Source organism: Xiphophorus hellerii, chromosome 23 (genome assembly GCF_003331165.1).
Source record: "Xiphophorus hellerii strain 12219 chromosome 23, Xiphophorus_hellerii-4.1, whole genome shotgun sequence".
Taxonomy (NCBI): Eukaryota; Metazoa; Chordata; class Actinopteri; order Cyprinodontiformes; family Poeciliidae; genus Xiphophorus; species Xiphophorus hellerii.
Window position 1 is genome coordinate 5,819,074 of NC_045694.1, and position 20,259 is coordinate 5,839,332.

The 20,259-nt window shown below is 35.3% G+C and overlaps 1 protein-coding gene across 3 annotated transcripts in view; it reads right to left on the reverse strand.

Moving 5' to 3' along the window:
• The window catches only part of htr4 (5-hydroxytryptamine receptor 4), a 139,145-nt gene that overhangs the window by 46,127 nt on the left and 72,759 nt on the right, over nt 1–20,259 (reverse strand). For all 3 annotated transcript variants that reach the window (XM_032555749.1, XM_032555747.1, XM_032555748.1), the window contains 2 exons: nt 15,424–15,537; nt 7,348–7,548 (listed from right to left, as the gene is read on the reverse strand). In XM_032555749.1, the coding sequence (XP_032411640.1) occupies nt 7,348–7,548; nt 15,424–15,537 (315 nt within the window). The remainder of the gene's footprint in view (nt 1–7,347; nt 7,549–15,423; nt 15,538–20,259) is intronic.

Here is a 20,259-nt window from a genome sequence, read left to right on the forward strand (position 1 = left end):
GAAATTATTTCATTTTTAAAAATATCCACATGAATATCTGATTAAGCTTGGGAACATTTTAAAAGAAAGTTTTGATATCTAGCTCATAAATTCCTTTTCCACAGTGGCTGAGCTGATACATTTTTTAACCTTTGCCTTTTCTCAGGAGGCTGAGTGAACACTATGCTCTGCTGCAGGAGCATTAGAGCTAATCCAGTTTATGCCATCGTCAGTCACTGTGGATGCTTCCCTGCCTGCTCCTCTGTGATCCTAACTCATTACCTACTTGCAGTGCGTGGCATTTCACAGCCATCAGTAATTTGGAGAGCTTGTGTGTACTGTGTGTGGTCTCCATGTGCTGTGGCATTAAGAAAAAAAAGGTCAAGAGGCCCTTTTTCTCTTTAAATTCCCAAAGTAGTTGTGTTGAAAGGTTGCAGATTGATTCTTTAATGGTGGATGTGCAGGTCTGAATGACAGAACTCCTCTTCATGTCTGCAAATGTGAATCCTTGAATTTTGTCAATACAAGTGCCCAGAACCACAGACACACACGACTTCCAGCACGCTGTATCCAAGCAAACCCCCGCAGCTTAAGTGCTCACAGAAAGGAATTAGATGTGGACAGAGGAGCACATTCTTATTCTTCAACACATTAGCTTGAGTAAGATTAGAAGCAGGCAAAGCACAGTTGAATGGCAGCATGTCATGACCACAGGCACTTTAAATGGCCCCTTCTTCCCTTTGATCCGCAAAACACGTCGCTCTGTTTATTTCTGACATTTTTATTCTGACATTATTTACTTGAAAGCTGGTTTCTGAGACCAGCCAAACCCAAAGTGTACTGCTGTGCTCTACATTCGCATGCAGCTGCAGCACATGTGACATCTGCAAAGGACAACTGTCTACAGATTCGAATACAGAACGCTATGTAATTATTCTTATCAGGAAGTAAACAAAACTGTATTGCTTTAATTTTTTGCATTACTGCTGTACATTGTAACGATTAATGAACATTTGGGAGTAGTGTTTTAGAGAATGTCAAATGAAGTTACAGTACTTTAGTGTTTAAATTTTAGAACCAAAAAGTTCACTACTACATGTGGAAACTTTGTTTTCATACACTTGTATGAGTCATGACAAACTTCATCAAAAATGTGTCAACTTTGATGCAGAACTGATGTTAGTGTGACTATATGAGCATGTAATAATGTTTGTCACAACTGAGCGTAAGATATCCACCATCACCACATGTTAAAATGTGAAACGTACCTGATTTCGGAGCAGTGTGATAAGTCCTGACAAACGTTAGTTAATGGAAAGAGTAGATTAGGATGAATACTTTGATGTTTAGGTAGATGTGGGCTATTGGAAATTTCCAATGTAGTCCATAAGGTGCTAGATTTAAAATATCTTACGCTTTAACATTAGGGCATGGCATGGCAAAGCTGTTTGAATATTTACCAATATAATGCCTTTTGGAAATATGCCTGTATGAAAATATAAAATGTTAGGTACTAGACAAAGTATTTATCTTTTATCCACCAGAATTGCTTCTACTTCATTTAATTCTGCTCTACACCATAAAACGCTGTAAACAGCATTCATCTTCAATGTTTGTTAGACAGCACAAATGAGGATTTTACTTTGCTATACCACTTCATCAGAACAAAAAAGATACTCTAATGAGTATGCAGTTGTATTTCAATTCTGTTAAAAGACTCTTATTTTTAATGTTCATTTCCTGATTTCCTTGTGCTTTATATTGTGAACATCTCTGAGTTAGCCACTTTACTACTGAATGCCTTTATGTTGCTGCATCCTGCTTGCAGCAGTTGTTATTTTCAGCCTCTATTCAGAGGCTTTTTCAGGATCGTCAGCTTAAATTATGAATAAGAAGCTTTATTTGCAGCTGCTCAGTTTTATTTCATGCTACTGTTCAGTTGCCTTCTCTTCTTTCTTCTCAGTCTTTCAGTGTGACTTTTTTGTTTTCTTTGTCACGCTTACAAAGAAAACCTTTGTTGTTTGTCAGCCAAGTGATGAAGAATAAAACAGAAGCATGTGAGTGTTGATATTGTTACTTTACTTTTCTTTGACAAACTGAACAATAATTTTGCTTTCATGGCACTCATTTTGTTTATCTTTTGGTGCTTCAGTTAGTTTTTCAAAACTTGATTTGACACTAAACTGACTTGTTTGATGGCAATATATCTAAAGTTTGTATTTAATTTGATCATGTGTTGTTCACCTTTCATTGAGCTTCTGTTCCATATTTAATATTACACAGTTTTATGAATGTAAAAGATGTTCATTTTTACGTGATACATTTAAAAGTCTCTTGCCTTCTTCTGTTGTGATTCAGTGATGCATTCACCATATGCTTCCTTTTAAAGATTTATTATAAGCAGAGGATAAATGTTTTCTTTCTTCATTGACTGTTTTGTTTAGGAAGCTGTAAGCTACAGATGACAACAACATCCTTCTTCCCCATCAATCTCTAAAACATAAAAATGTTGAAAATGGCATTTCCACCTGCATTTCACTCAGTTGATACATGAAGCTCTAAAATATCTAGATTATTTTAGGTTGGAATATCATAAAGCAGCTGCTGATATAAAAATAAATACATCAACATCTATCAATTATGATGCTTGAAACAGAGATTTGCCTTGACAAAGCTGAGATAAGAGCAGTTCATTTTATTAAACAGCCAAACAGCTTTTGAACATAAATAGGGCTATTGCAATAGTTGCTTGTTAAAGGCTACTGCAAAAAAACATTTTGAGACAAATATAAACACTGTCCAGATGGCAAACAGGCTGTCTTAAAGTCTGTTATAAACACATGCTCCATCCTTCTGTAATTTAATGGATAAGCATACAGATGAATTAAATTGTGGTTTGTGTCCAAAATGTGCTTCTTGAGCCTGATTTACCACAGGAGCAGAGGTCAGCCCTCTGGATAACAGTTTTTTTTGTTTTTTTTTCTTGGCTGTTCTGAGAAACCTGTGGCATCTGGCAGTCCACAATGCAGAGTGTGAAAATTTGTCTAGAGGCCTGATCTTTGAGCCACTTCTCTACCTGTCATAAGTCAATCATAGGTTTTCTCTACGGTGAACAGATTCCACTTTTTCTCTTTTTTTTGTTTGTTTGTTTAAAGCCACATTGAACATTGACCTAACCATATAATTTATAAAGTGCTCATCCTTGATATTAAAGCCAGAACCTCTTCCATCCAGGTGAATATGTTAGCACAAGAAAATAAGAAAAATTGAATCATGCATTAAAAACTGAACTTTTTCCTCTCCACTATCGCTATATATATGCCCGCTATGAGGGATTTCTCTATATATTTCTGTAAAAGTCAACTACTCATCTTAATTGATTGCCTTTTGACGCTACATGGTCGTCCAGGAAGAGGGAATGCTGCAAGTCAAGGCAATATGCTGGGCTTCCTTACATAGAAAGCTCTTTAAATTAAGTTGAATAATAAACTGAACTGATGCACTGTGTAATAACTAGTATAAATTGGAAAGTATCTGTGATTAAATGTGAAACAATTTATTTTGTATATACATACATATATAATATATGCATATTTTTTGTTTGTTTAGATTGTTGGCTTTATTAGTAAAGCATATTTAATTTTTGCTTTTCACTGGTAATTACATCACTTCTTTTAGGAGATAGATAAACAAGATGCTTTTTTTTGTTTGTTTATTTTCACTGAGCAAGCTGCTCTTCCTGAAATAATAATGTCAAACCTCTCTGCCTCTTGGACAACTTCGATCTAAAACCTCACATCAGTTTTGAAATTCAGAATATACTTCATATTATATGTGATTAGAAGGTTCTCACCTAAAGCACTTAACCCCAGTATTTTTCCACAGAGCAACTCAGTGGTTTCCACTGATATGTTTTACCATTATCTGTGCCTTCAGGGTAGAGCTGCATGTCACAGAAAATGCCTTTGCGCTTTTATTATCATCTATAAGACCTTGCTCCAAGCCACGGCCTTGTCATGAGTCCTAAACAGTCTGTGGGCTGAACGACTTTATTAAACATCCATTTGCCAGCCAACCCATCTAATGTTCCACACCGAATAGTATAAAGGGAGCAAAAAGTTGAGGCAAAAGGTTTATGAGCTTCAACTAAAGTAATAATAATAATAAAATTGTCCTTGTTTTTTCTTTTAAACAGAAAAAATCACTAGCATGCGGTTGAAACAACAATTTCTGCCTCAAGATGTTTGTCTGACCTACTTCACCAAAAATAAACATCAAAGTTCACAAGATCCTTAAAGGATATCAGTTCTTAGTTAAACTAAATAAAACACCTCTGGGAATACTGCCCAAATCAATGATCAGATAATTATTTTCTCCACAAGATGGTCTCTGAAGCTAAAAAAATGCTTGAAATGTATGCTTCTAACCAGTGTTTCAACGTGGTAAAGAATGATGCAATCATTCTGCGGTGGATTGTATACTGCTATGCAAAATGATTAATCATATAATTAAGCACCACTCAACTGAGGTTTGAAAGAAAAACTAAAAACTTAATCAGTAGGTTGTTATCTAGAAAGAACCCTGTATTCTTGAGTTTTCAGAGCTAACGTTTTGCAGCCTCTTTATGAAAACTTAATACATTTTTGATTTTGTAGCACTATTTCTGAACCTTAACGACATGTTTCAGATGTGTTTATCTGATGTAATTAAATTAATGTCAAAACAAATTGTTTATCTAATAAGACAAAGTCTTATTAGACTTTAAAGCATCAGTAATACATTAACAAACTCAGATAAATTTTTGCACAAGGAGGAAGTATTGGTTCCAAAAGACTCTGATTAAGAGACATTAAGCAAAACCAGTGTTAAATCTGATGAAACTTGTTCCAGTTGCCAGTGCCAGCTTTAGTTATTCTTTAATATTAATATATATGTGTGTCTCGAATATTTTTAGACCTCTACTTAGCTTTACATATCAACTTAGAGTCACACTTACGTTTTGCTTCAAAGGCTTAAAGGACATTTTCATTAGCTCATGGTCAAATCCTGCAGTTTTACATAAGAATATTCTTTCATTCTCTATTTCTGTAAGTCTTTTATATTTACAAAAAAAGTTGATAAGACTCAGAAATAATAAGCCAGAATAACATTGCAGTTGTAGTTTGTTAAAGCTGCATATTCTAAAACTAACCACTGAGTCAGTAGTACAGAAACTGTAATGGGTTGTCTTCTAGAATAATATACAGTATATATATTTTTAAATCAAAAATAATTAGATATTTTTTTATTAAACTACATAGATCAGCTTAAAATACGATGGTCAAAAGCAATATTTCAATATTAAAGCAAATGATATGTGATGAGTTCTTGTGTGCATAGAGTAAGATAAGCTTCCCAAATGTTTTTATTAATTTTCATTCATTTGACTTGAGACGTTGAGAACAAGCAAAGCTGCTAATATTTAATCAGTCCTGAAGGAACTTCGACACTTCCTACAGAAGAGGAACCGGATAAAGAAAAGCCTGATCTGTCACTACACAGAATAGAACTGTCATTTCAAGGGACAGTATAACAAAATTATGGATCAGGTTTCAGTGCACATGTTAAACCAAAAACAGTTTTTACATTTTGTTTTTAAATTAAAATAACTGACAATTTTTAAAACTGTTTTGACATGTCTGAGATCTTACTTTGAGTGTTTACCATGCAATATTCAGATGAAAAGCATGTGCAAGTCAAAGTTAAAGAAGGGCAAGTAAAATAGAAAATTAATTCAAGTGTGAAATACTGGATGATGTGCAAAGACAATACATCTTGTTCCTTAATAGCACAAAGATAAAAGCTTCAACAAAAACACCCAAACAGGCAGCCAATTACAGTAAGAACGGAAATTGGATTCACAGGAAGATGTGACATGATTTACAAGGAAATTGTGGTGATTGTTTTTGCTATAAACTAGAAATGGAAGCACTGCTGTGCCAGTATGTGAAGGCAGCTGCTTGTATAAAAAATGACAAGGCTCCTCCAGCAAGGCAATTTTATGAAAAGATCATTTCCTCTTCCGTAGCTTCTTAGCTGAAAATTGTCCTTGGTTCTTATTAGCTGATATGAGCCACCCACATACCATCCCCATTCGACTTCAGTTTCTTAGGAATCAGACTTTGTTCGAAAGTCAGTTCAGCTAAATCTTCCTTCAGTTTTTTTCATATATTTTTAATCTCTTTTATTCAGTACTTCCCAAATTTGTTTGTGCCCTTAGCACAAATGTTCACTTCATAACATAACATGTATTATGTTTTTGACAAGAATTAGAAATTGTAGCTTAAATATATTGTTACAAAAAATATGCAGTTGTAATATGCTGTAATATACAGTTGTCATGGTTAACTTATACTTAAATAATAGTCTGAAAAATCAATATAGCTACAATAATAAGATATGGAGATGATGTTTCACCAAAGGGTTGATAATCCCAATAAACAAAATGCTTTTTTTACAAACCAAACAACTGCAACCACAGTACACACAGAAGCCACAGAAATAAAATTCTGCCTGTAAAATAACACTATACTGGGGAATATTTATTATGAACATTTGTCTCTGAGGAGTATGGATGGCAATTAAGTCTATTCAGTCCTAAATCTACTTTTCCCTCTTACCTCTAGCCTTTAAAATTTTGGCACAATGCCTTTAGTACCTAGCAACTTACACACTCTCTGTATGCTATAGAACTGCAATGTGCGTTATAATAAATTTAGCTGGCTATCTAGAAGCAGTAAGAAGGAGTTTAAAGGCTAAATCTTCTGATGATAGACAGAAGATTAACCAGAGGTAATCACACAGCTGCCAAAAAGAAAGTGATTGAATAAATCAGATATCAGTTAGATTGTGTTTTTACTCACTTTTATTCTGTAGTTAAACACTAAAGTGTGAGCCCAAGAAAAGTTGTTATAGGCATCTTATTTTATCTGCAGGCAAAACCCTTGTTAGAACACCGAAAGATGCATGTAAGTTTGCCCAGTGTGTTTTTGAGGAAAACAACAAAAACAATTCCTCTTGTAGTGTGCTGGATGGTTTTATGGCTTCTCTGTTTTCTCAGCAAACAGAGAATTAAAAAGCTTTTCAAAAAGAAATGGTTTTTTATGAAGGCCACATTTCTTCAGGCTGATATGCTTAAACAGGGAGTTAGACTTCAGTAGAAAGTATTGTAACAAATGTTCTCTGTTTTATTTTTCTGAGCTATAAGCCTGCATCTCCCTTGCAGATGCAATACAGCGTCTGTAAGCAAGATGCAGTATTGCAATTATTTTGACTAGAAATAAGAAATCTGCCAGAGTTTGAGGTTAGAAGTGCACACAACATCCTCACCTATCCAGAGCGATGCAACACAGGTGGAGTATAGACGCGGTTGTCAGAAGAACGTCCAACGACGTCCGAACCAGACAGAACGTCTCACCGTAGATCCAGTGCTGGTGGACCAGCTCGATGGCACCAAACGGCATCACAAGCACTGACACAAGCAAATCAGCAAATGCCAGAGACACAATGAAATAGTTGGTCTTGATTTTCCTGTTGGAGTAGAAAAAAAGGGATAAAATATGAACAATCATTAAGAATAGACTATTTCAAGGGCCAACATGACAAAATTATGTATCAAGTGGTCAGTCAAAATAGATTATTAAAACTTCAAGTTTAAATTCATACTGTTCTGTTGTTTAATCTTAGCGAACCAGAACAAAATTAAGTGCAAAACCTATTGTCAAATACTGCGTAAATTGAGGGGCCACAACCAGCAACTTATTGTTAACCAGCCTTATTGTTCTGGAATGAACAAAGAATTTTAAGTGTTTCCTATTTATGGTGCTTTGGGAGCAACTAAACAAACAAATTAAATGTAATTATGGAAAAACAGAGAAACAGTTCAAACAAAGCCTTCATGGTGACAAAAATCTCCCCCCAAAAATAAATACACAAAAGAGAAATGGCTGTTTTATTTTTCATTAAGCTGATTGTTTTTTAAATTTGTATTTTTCAGGAAAAATCAAAATGACATACTTCAGTTTAAAAACAAAAATAGAATAATTGTTTATTCAATAAAAAAAGCTAAAAAGAAAGCCTAAACATAGTACTTACCCTGTTAAATAAATGGAAAAAGATGTTATTCACATAACTGTCCAGAAGGAAGTTAACACTGCTGAGAATAATTTGACATCTACTTTGCATTTCAAAAGTATTTTTAACCTGTAAACTTATGCATATGTTGACATATGTTGACATATGCATAAGCTAATCTATTTTTAAAGGACTTTCACACAAAGTGGTATGAAACTGTGAAGTAAGCAGAGTGATATTTAATATTTTTCAATAAAATTCTGAATTTGAGTCTTCGCCCTTATCTCATACATCCCTAAATAAAACTCAGGCACTGCTGAAAGAAAGCCAGAACAAGCCATATTGAGGGCACATTCCATGTCTGCAAGAGGTTGCTCTTGCCAGATGATTGAATAGAAAAATAAAATAAAAATAAAGTCTCTAAATTTCACATAAAACAAAATGTGAAATTAAAAAAGGTAACATTTTTCAGTTTCCAGATGTGCAGACATTTCGAAACAAATTGTGTGGAATGTGCAAAGACATACAACCAAAGATTGGTAGCTTTAATTGAAATGTGAAATATTATTTAATCATCTATTTAATTATCTCTCTAAGTATTGACTCGCAGGAGCTGAACATTAATGCTCACCACAGATTTGTGAAGTGAATGGAAAATGATACATTAGCTTCAAAATTTTCAATGCAACTTTGTGTAGGAGTTTTGGTTATAACATTACGAAACAAAAAGACATTTAAACCTTGCAACTCACTGTGTATGACATTGCTAAGTGTCTCTTGAAACATTTTATTTTGACCACATATATCTTACAAAACAAACATTTGTGGATTTAACAGGGGCTGAGTAAGATCAAATATGGCACAGAAAGTCTCAAAAGACCTTAACAGTTCCCTCAACATAGACAAATGACCTCTTCCACACCAGAGTGTCCTCCACTTTACTATTAATTAAGATCAACTTGAAATACCAAATGCAATCAAGATAATTTGTCATTCATCATAAGAGCTGGACTGCTTGATGCAATGAAATGGGAGCAAATCACTGCAGGGTACATCTTCATACCCATGGGGAGCCTTCCAGAAGAGTGAAATATTACAACACACTGACACCTGTTATCACTATTAGGACAATAAAGTTTTTGTCCCAAAAATAAAAATGTATGGCAAACCTAGGAGGACCTAAAAAAGAGTAAGAAAAAGATATAACAAATTTATATGGGTTCCTTTATGAACAAGAAAAGGCTAGAGGTAACCTTTATTGTCCCAAGGAAAATTCAGGGACAATAGTCTTTAGAGAAGTGTGGAAAAGTACAGACAATAAGAAGGAGACTACATGCATCCATGTTCCTGTCCAACAGAGAGCAAAAAGACAAGTAAAAACAGGTCAGAAACTAAAACTGAATACACCTTGATTGCTCAGATGTACAACCTACACAGTACAGTACTCAGCCTTTTCTTTGTGACAAACTGTGATTTTGTTTGTTGAAGCATTGTTCGATGCGAGACTCTACTTGAAAGAGGAAAAGGAAACTGCACAAAAAATAAAAAGTGACTTTGTCCACCGCAAGAGTTGTATAATAGTAACATTGAGTGAGGCAGAGATGTCACAGTGAATCTTTTAAAGTTTTCTTGACGCAATGAAGTTGGCAATCTGGTTTTGTTTTTAGGCCTTTGCATTAGACAGAATTCCAAACATCATACTGTTTAAACATTTTACAAAACATTATTAACTCATGTATTAGCAAGATTATTATCAAACTTAGTGCTTTCTATTTGTGATATAATATCTACACATCAGGCATTCCTCAGAAGACTTGATTTTACTGAAACAAAAGTTGTCTGAACCTATAACACTCTGTATTTACTTTTTAAACCAATTAGATTATATTTCATGAATGATACATATTTTCCTTATTTGTACATGCTAATACTGTTTACTAAAGGTGCAGTCAGTACATTTTATAAAATGATATTCTTTATATACTTGTTAAAAGTGTAACTATGTCCTGACAGTATAATATGAGACATAATCTGTTTAAAAAAATATGAGCTCCTTTGCCTCCTCCTAGTGGTCCTACTGCCATCTGAAGAAATGCACCACCCCTAGTCAGAACCAACCAATCGCAGTTAAGAGGAAGGTCTTAGTTTTGTCAAACATGCTTGTATATGTGCTGCTGAAAATTGCCAGTTTGCTGAAGCTGTGCTAGAGAAACAACATTTTTTTCCAAGTTTTGTACTGCAGCTTTAAGGTCTTCATCAAACATTTGAGGTATTAACACACTTTCCAAAGCCTCCCTGTTTGAGCTGCTGTATAGTCTACACTTAACAATGAGTACTGTCTAAATAAAAACCACACTCCAGTGACAAAGTAAGGCAAATAACTAAAAATAAAGTTAAAATATTCCTATTCCAGGCTAACTTTAGAGACTGTGTCACTAAAATATAGATGCACACTCTCCATTACTTTTAGAAAAACAGATATTTGGAGATGTCCCAGATATGTGCGCAACAAAAAGCAGAACTGCTGATACAGGGAAATATGGTCTCCTTATAAGCCAGCCAAAAAGTCAGAGACCTATTATTGATGCCAATTTTGATCTGATTATTTTATTACTGACACATCACATCTGTCACATCAGTAAAAAAAAAAAAAAAAAAAAACACAAATTCAGTTGATGAGTTTGTTTCATCAGATCTCTAATTTTTGTTTTTAGCCACTCAACCAGAAAACCAATGATGCAAAGAAGTTGTTCATTTAGATGCCCTGTCCTCTTCAGTGTCTCTACTGTGGATGCTCTCATTTTATAAATAGCAGTAGCAAGAGCTGAGTGCCGTAAGGCTTTCCCATCTGCTCAGCTCTATCCAAAACAGTGCCTTAAAATAAGCAGTTAGTGATGAAACCAACCAGCAGTCTGCTGGTGGCGCTACTGAGCATGGACAGATACACATGTGAGACACAAGAGAGAATGCAAAAGGATGTAGAGAAATGCTGCACATGCACACACCCAAATTGTAGATGAAGTAGCAGATGTTTATCCATTACGCGCTCAGACCGTCAAGCTGGCAGTAATTTAGAACAGTTTAGTAACATTTAACAAGTCCTGAGGGGAGGCGTTGTGTTTAGTTAGAATGACAAGTTGTGGTACTGCTTCCAGAATAAATAAACTTTAATAGAAAAGACTTAGAGTGAGTTTGGAGTTATTATGGGTGCACATGGTTTTGGATGAGTAATGCTGTAGTGCAAGATTAAAACAGAGTGGAACAAAGAAGAGGAAAGACATCAACACACCAGAGATCATGTATAAGTAATTTCTATTTTTACTAAATTATCTTTATGATTACAGAAGCAACACTGCATTTGAGTACACATAAGCTGAAAATGTTTTTCTATACTTATAATCCTGTGCAACTCAGCTGTCTACATGTTTGGGAGGATTGTTTTGTTGCCTGTTTTTTCCTATAACATTGAAAAGTGGTCCTAGAATACTTCACTATAAAACAACTTAACATTTTATCTTTGACGCCACATGAGCACTGCAACATGAGCCCCATTTAATTGATGCCCAATGATGAAACATCTTAATTTCTGTTAAATATTTTCATAAAATAAATTATGAAACATTTTCTCCAAAGTTAGACCAGTAAACAATAAAATAAAATAAATGTTTCCAAAGACAGTAACTGTACCCCCATTTGGTGAGCATTTCTTTAACAACTTTCAAAACACAAAACAAGAAATTTTTATTAATACTGTAGTCACATCCATGGTTTTGTAAAACAAACATGAACTTGGTCATCTGCTGGATTTCCTCTTTTTACTTATCCACATGGTACATTAAATTGAAGTTGGGAAAAAAATTGCACAACAGCTTCATGAATTTACCTGACACTTTCCTGCAAATTTCCTGGAACTTAATGCGTACTTTGCCCGTGCACCTTAGACACTTTCTTGGATTTTACCAGGCACTTTCAAGAAACTTTAATGATAGTGACTAATTACTTTTTCAAAATGTACAAGTTATATAACTGGAACATTCACAGAACTTGTTGTTTTTCCAACACTTCTGTCAACAATAAATGCAATGAAATAATGTGATAATCTCTTAAGTCCATATTAGCCACCTTTAGTGAATGATTGCAGATGCTGCAGTGATCCAGATATTGATTTCACCCCTACTTGTGAACATAACTCCAAGACACAACTCAGGTTGAGGTATGAGTCACACTTAAATATGGAAGCCCACCATTTTCCAGCTGAGTACCTGTCTTCTCTCTGGTGGTTTCACACTTTGAATTCAGTGGGGGTCTCTGCTTGATAAAGCCAGCAAGACCACATTATCCATAAAAAGACAGAAAATAAATCCTAATCTTATAAAACTTGTAACAATTGCAGATAGACACTTTGTGTCTGCATTTGGAATGCTAAAATATATCTGCAATTGTTTAACTTTGACAAGGTTTCCCTTGTTGAATTGACAGAGCTTCCACATGAATCATGTCATCTATGTGGTTCAGGAAAATTAATGAAAGTATCAGCATACACTTATGTATAATATGAATGAAACATTTTCTTCATGACAGTAGTTCTTGTGAAAACACTGAAAAAAAAAACAGAATAATTGTTAACTGAAGTCCAAATTATTGCGAGAACCAAAAGTTCCTGACATGACAACAGTGTCACTGCTTCCAGATCTGTTCAGTGTCCGGTATAAACAGACTGTGTGGCAGCATGTTTTGGTGTGTGTGGGTATCTTCTCCACACCCTCAACATGTCACTCTGAGAGAAACAAGAGCTTGTGTTTGTGTGGTGGTTATTGATGAGCAGTGCAACACCCTCTGAACCACCTTCTGCTGGTATCAGCTCCTGCAGAAGAAGCTGGGGGGTTTATGACGAAAATGCCTCCAGGTTTTTCAGCAGCTTCCCTTTCTTGCAAGCTGGACACACATCAGTCCAACTGACAGCTAAAGTACCAGCTAAAGTATTCAAACCAATTGAACTTTGACATTTTTTTCTCAAATTACAACCACCATCTTCAAGTGATAAACCAACCAACAGAAAGAAGCAAATGATTGTGAAGTGGAATGAAAATGGTGCATAGTTTTTACAACTTTCATCCCAAACAGAATAATATTTTTGCTGCAATTACAGCTCCAGTTTTTTTGTGGATTCTCTCTACAAGATCATACAAAGTCATATTGGATATGTAACATATATGAACATAAGTTACACATATGGCTCAATCATTTATTGATTGAGCCATTGTAACAAATGAATATGCTTTGTTGCAGCCATTGCATTGTAGCTCCGGCTGTATGTTTTCAGATTATTGTACCTTCCACATTATTGTATGTGATGTGGAAGGTACACATTACATACCCACCCCAGCCTAAACTTTTCTGCCTCTAACAGCTTTTTCTCTACTATTATAACTGCTTAAAACCAGCAACCCCATAGCATGAGCTTACCACAACTATGTGGGGATGGTGCTTTCAAGGGAATGTGGAGTGTAGGTTTTCTGTCAAACTTAGCATTTTTGAATGGATGCCATTTTGGTTTTATCTAACCAAAGGGAGCTTTTCAACATATTTGCAAATTAAACTTTCTATGGCTGTCTTCTTGCCTCTCTTCTATAAAGGGCAGATTTGTGGATAGATGTCCTATCATATAAGAGATTTCCCCACAATAGCTTTGTGTAAATAGCCTTTTATCTGCCTGCATGAATTATGCTCTCCTTGACTGGTCTATCACTTTAGGTTGACGGCCATTATAGGTTTGCAGTTGTACTACACTCATTTCCACTTTCAAATGGTGGACTAAACAGTGCTCTACGAGATGTTTAAATATGTGGATGTTGTTTTATTACATAATCCTGTTTTAAACTCCTTCACAACTTTATTCCTGACCTGTCTGGTATGTATGTTGGACTTCATAAATCTCACCAATTAGACCTTAGTAGTTTGTAGAACAGCTGTATATGTACATCAAAATTAAATTACGGTAATAACAAGTGGACATGTCAGAATAAAAAAGCCGCATGCTACAATTTTCAGATAATCATTTATTAAAAAGATGGATCCATTTATTTCACTTAACAGCTATGCACAATCTACTGTTACTCTTATTTACTGTTTGTTACTCAAATAAAATACATAAAAAGTTTTAAAATTAGAGTACAGTAAGATAAGAGTAAATTTCTTTCTTCAACTATCAATTGCTTTTCTGTTGCATGTTTGGTGGGAAACAGTAAATCCTATTTTCCAGTGAAGAACAGTTTTAACAGTTCTTAATGAGATGCTCCGAGTTCAGCTTTATTTTTGTAAGGATTCTTCACCCAAGGGATACCCCTATTGTGCAGATGTGCATCACATGTGTAAGTGTGTGTCCCTGTGGAAATTTCCCAGCAGGCAGTAGGGCAATGATGATGGGAGCAACAAAGACCCTGGATAATTATTTTCTCCACAGGGAGGTGAGACAACATAGCAGTGACTTTAAATTAATGGTTTTAAATGAACGCTTTTGTATACACACTGAATGAATTTCAAAGTCAACTGATTTTCATTGTTCAAATAAACAAACATCTGGCCTCACTGCAATCTTTCAATGTGCATCTGCAAACAGACAATCCTTCATGTCAACATGACAAGACAGAGGTCACCCTGAGCTATCAGGTGTCATGAGATAAGAAAAAACAAAGATGGGAAGCGAGAGAGAGAATGAGAGAAAAAAAGAGATGACACAAAAGAGCAGAAGAGAGGACAGGAGGAGAGTGAGGGACAAAAAAAAAATCAGAGATCACAGTGACAGCGGCTCCCATGTGAGGAGGTCTGCCTGCTAGCTCTATCACAGTCACCACAGCTTCACGCGCACCGCTTGAGTTTCTTATCTGAATGAAAAGACTATAGAACCAAGTTTGCTGTAATCCATTTTGTCCATAACAGAAGTCAATTTATTTTTCTACCTCAAGTAAACCCTGCCGAGATTTGTCCTCAATGTTTAAAGAAAATCTTTATATGAAACACAAAAGTGTTTCATATAAAATGTTTTTGTTCATCTTTTTCATCTCCTTATTGAATTGAAACATTAAAAGCAAACGTTTTGCTAGTAAGATTCCAGATGTTTGTCTTAGGTGGGATCAAAAACTAACTGTACACAAGAGATACTTTGTTACAAAATGTAATATGGAAAATAATGGATTGGAAAGAGAAAGGAGCTTCCTGATCGTCCTTAGAGTATTTTTTATTTAAATCTACTATATAGAAACAAGATTGTATCAAATAAACAATCAAATCTATATAATCTTTACGTGAAAAGGTGATGAAGCCCAAACCCACCTGAGTTGTCTGTCTTTGCAGACGGCCACCATGACCAGCAGGTTTCCCAAGACGCTCATCAGCATGACCAGAGACAGGAAGCAGATGAGTGCCAGCCGCTTTGGCATGCTGTCACTGAAAACCACAGAAAAACCCACATTATTTTACATGCTGAAAGTGACAAACTATTTATAAAATACTGAGAATGAAATTAGTTTATTTTGGCTGCACTTAGGCAAGTAAAAATGCTGAAAAATATGTGAAGACAAAAAATGATGTGTTTTTGTGATTTGCTATCATGTGTAGTGAGATACATGTTTATTCAAGTAAAGTCTGCTATTCTGCTCTTACTGATTGCTTCCACCTACATAGGCACTCAAAAAGTTTAATACCACGGAGAGTAATAGGTTTCACATTTGTGCTTGATTAGTAATAAATTGAGATGTAAACAGATGTGGCAGTATTAGCAGCTATAGCAGCTGAACCTGAGAAAAAGACGAAACCAGAGACACCTGCAGGAAAGTCAGCTCAGAATGGTTTGGCAATCAAAACTCTCATCTGTGACATTTGGTAAAAGCATTTTTAGAAAGATTTTACACAAAACTTAATGTGCAAAACGTCTGTGGAAAAAACTACAGCAAGTTTCTAAATGCCATAGGTAAATGTTTGTGAATTCATCATTGGGAGCACCTATCCCAGTATGATAGCCTTTGTTTATTCCTTAATTTATTTAGAAACTACTTACATTGGTTGCTGCACTATTATGAGATTTCTTTGCTAAATACTAGATTTCATTTGCTTTCAAAACACCCTGTTTATGGCAGATCATACTTTTTGAGTTTTGGTAATCATACACAAATCCAAACTTACTTCAGTAATCCACAGAATGTTACATTTTAAAATAATCTTTAATTGTTGTTTTATTAAATAATATGAGGCTATTGTGCAGTGTATCAATAATGAAGGGCACATTCATGTTACTCTCTTAATTGAAAATTATTCTGTAAAATAAAAAAAATGAATGTTAATCTATTGTAAAGTGCAGAATTTTCAAACATAAATGATGGAGTTGAACGTGATGTGACCTTGTAGAGATTTACTGTCTTTGCTGGGGAAAGTAGAAGCATCAGAAAATGAAATTAAGGGGGATGTCACAGTGAAGACAGTCTTTTGTCTGGAACCATTGTTTCAGGAAAGATTAAGTCCTTCTGCCTCAGCATAGCAAGAAGATCAGCTAAAGGCTAAGCTACAGAAAAATTCCATCACCATCGAACACTGAAGCTATAAGATCTGTGTTTTGGTTCCATGATCTTGCAGAGGTTGGGTGTATCCTGGTGATCAGATTTTTCAGATTTTAGGAGTAAAGAGTGATGGGGCAACATTGGCACAAGCCTTAGGGGTTTGTCCTGAGACTGGTGGGTTGCCGGTTTGAGCCCCTGAATTGTCTGTCTCGTTGTATCCTTGGGCAAAACTTTTCACCCGTCCTTCCTGCTGGTGGTGGTCAGTCGGCCCGGTAGCTCCGGTGCGTCACTTCTGTCAGACTGCTAAAGGGGAGCTGTGTCCACAATGTAGTAGCTTGACACCATCAGTATGTGAATGTATGTGTGAACAGATGAGTAACTGGATATGTGAATCACTATGGGATCTTCTAGACTTAATAAAACACTATACATGTACATAACATGTACCATTACCATAAAGGAAAGGTTTTTTTCTTCATCAGGTTGTGTGAATGTAAATCAAATATCTGCTGTTAAAGTCAAGCTTAATAATGACACAAAACTGTTCAAAAACAAGATTACACTTGTTTTTGAACAGCTACATAATATAGTTTCAGACCATGCAAGTTCACTATAAAATAAACATTTGTCAAAGAGAAAGGTCTACCTACTTGGTTACTATGGCAGGAATTTTTTATTGTTATTCTCCTGACCTTGGCTGGTAACATTTAGGCAGGCCAGATATAATGTTTTTTTTCATAACCCCCCCCCAAATACAAATAAATGTGCAGATGTAGAATTTGTAACTATGGGTATAACGTTGGCCTGGCTTAACAAGATATTTGAAGGTGCAGTAAAAAATCTGGTATGAATTAAAGCTCACAGAGGGAGCTGCGTGGAGTAAGAGGTCTATTTAAATGGCGTGTTTAATCTGAGACTTGTTTGACATTGGTAATGCATTAAGGTAATTCTCCTGAGGGTTGCCATCTGTAGCACTTAAAGACTTGACAGGAAAGAAGAACAGTGAACTGTGACAGTGATAAAAAAAAAACAATAAATATATTTACGTAGTAATAAACAGCACGAGTCAGAATGTCTCTATCAACATTATTTTATATGTCTTTATGTTACAAGCCTACACACACACACACACACAAATCCAGAATTGATGGAACAATGTCTTTGTGGATTTTATGTTGTGTCAGTGTTGACTGTGTTATGCTAATTTAGCTCCCCAATGGGTGCAGAAGTCGTGCCTGATCCCTGTCTGCCAAATTATTTGACTCTCAGCGTCTAAAGTTCAAAGCTGAAGTGATCACATGCAAATGAGGCTTGTTCTTTGATCAGTGTTTGCAACGCGCTAATCAGATGAAATGGGAACTCTGACAGCTTCTCAGCAAATGTATTATTACTGAAAAAGGAAGACACAGGCTCAATAAAGCCACTAATATTCTTTGATCTTAAATTTGCAGGACACAAAGCGTAGCATTTCTTCTAAATGAGACTCAGATAACTGACTCAGATAGCCATGTCATTGTAGCAGCATCTACCTTTTAATGTGATCGAAATAGTGACGTGAAGCATATAGTTTAAGCATACTTTTCCATACAAAAGTTGTTGGGTTTGATGACAAATCAGTCAGATCCAGAAGCTGCAGATGGTGAGTATGGAGGGCATCCCAAAGCTTAGGTTGATCATTATTTACCCAGATAACTTTAATATCTCCAAAAATTCTCCTGAAATTTTAAGCAAAGATCGAGTACAGGAAATCAGCAGTTTTCATCGAGTCATTGACTTGCAACATTCATGCCTGAAACTTCTGAAAGGTTGGGTAATTCAGATGTCTATCTCTAGTAGTCATTGAAGGAGAGGGAGAGTTCACTCTGGTCACCTCTATATCACATTCTGTTAATTCAACACTTAAAGATACTAATTTTCAAATTGTCTTGTATTTTCAGACAATTAAAAAAAAAAAAAAAACATTTTGTTTATAAATGGAAGCACAAACTCAAACTTTGAGAGTGTGTGGCAACTTTACTTGCAGGTTTGAAAGTACAGCCTCCTAAGTAAAAGGACAAACTGACTGTGGAGTTCTGATTACACTGAGCAAAACACAGTAAGATTAAATGTTTTATAAGACTCAAATAAGCCACTTGAATTTATTTTTTTTATCAAAGTAATTAGAGTTTTCATTAATTTCAGTACAAGCTCTACAAAAATATGTACAAAATATAAAAAAATAACTGTGAGAAATATTGTGCAACTGACCATAATACATGTATAACTAAAGGAGCAGTTCCCCTATTTCTTCTCCTGTTTCTCGTCTTTACAGTGCATGGTGAGTTTAAAACTGAATTTCCAGATGTGAAACAAAAACTCTTTACATAAGTGTCACATAAACTTACAACTTTTGTCAGTGAGCATGGCCAAATGTAAACATTCACAGACACAGAGAAAGGTAATTCTGTAGCCCTTATTTACACCCGACCTTTTGACCTGTAGCTAAATTTTGATTTGCTGTGTAATCAGCAGGCGGAAACCTTAACTAGGCCCACAGACACACAATGGAGTTGTAGATTCACTGGGAAAATAGCTGTTATTTTTTACAAGGTTTAAAAGACTTTAGTGTATTTCAATGTTTTGTCATAAGGTTTTTTTTAACAAAGGTGACTAATCTAAAGTGATATGAAAAAGTGTTTGTTTCCTTCCTGATTTCCTTTTTTTTGCATGTTTGTCACAATTCACGATTTCAGAATATTAAACCAATTTAAAGACAACCCGAGTAAACACAACATGCAATTCTGAAATAAATCACAATCAGAATTCCTTTATTGTCATTGTGCAAGAAAGCAAAATGACATTTAAAAAATAACTGCATTTTCTGTTTACTTGTGTTGTCTTTCACTAATATTTGGTTTGATGCCCTGAAACACTGAAGAGTAACAAACATGCAGTAGAATAGGAAATCAGTAAGAGGGTATATTCTTTTTCACACTCCCACAGTGCAAAAAAGGAAAATTACTTTTAAATAAAGACAAAAAAAAATATTGTTAGTTTTTTTAATATTATTTTAAGACCCTGCTTACTCACTGCCCTCACTGGTTCAAAATACATTTTCCATTCAAAGCTTTCATAGAAACTCTCCTCTGGAGACTCGTTCCATTATCGGGTAACGATATGAAATGAGCGATTAAGCTGACACTGATTAGACCCAAAGAGCAGTGACTATAATGACTGACACCCAGTCTCTTTGGGCCAAATTCTGTCATGGTCCCAGTTGTTCTGAAACTACCTTTCTGAGTCAGAAGAAATTACATGTCTGACAGAATTACCAGAGTGATCGAGCATTCTGACTCATCAAAGGTGAGCTGATTGCGGAAACTGTCAGTCCCTACCTATTCCCACCTCTACATAACTGTCACTGTTGCAGGCTGTATTCGTGAAAATGTTCCAATCTTTACTGAGTGCATCTGGTCCAGAGAGCCTGAATTAAAACAGAGTACTTTTCTCACTCTGCTTTTGGTCTTCCTGAGTGCACATGGGACCTTAATGTGCAACATCCAGCACTGATACATCATTTAAATGCCTTATTCAACGTCCCTTCAGACGTTCAACTGAGGACACAGCTTCAAGAAAA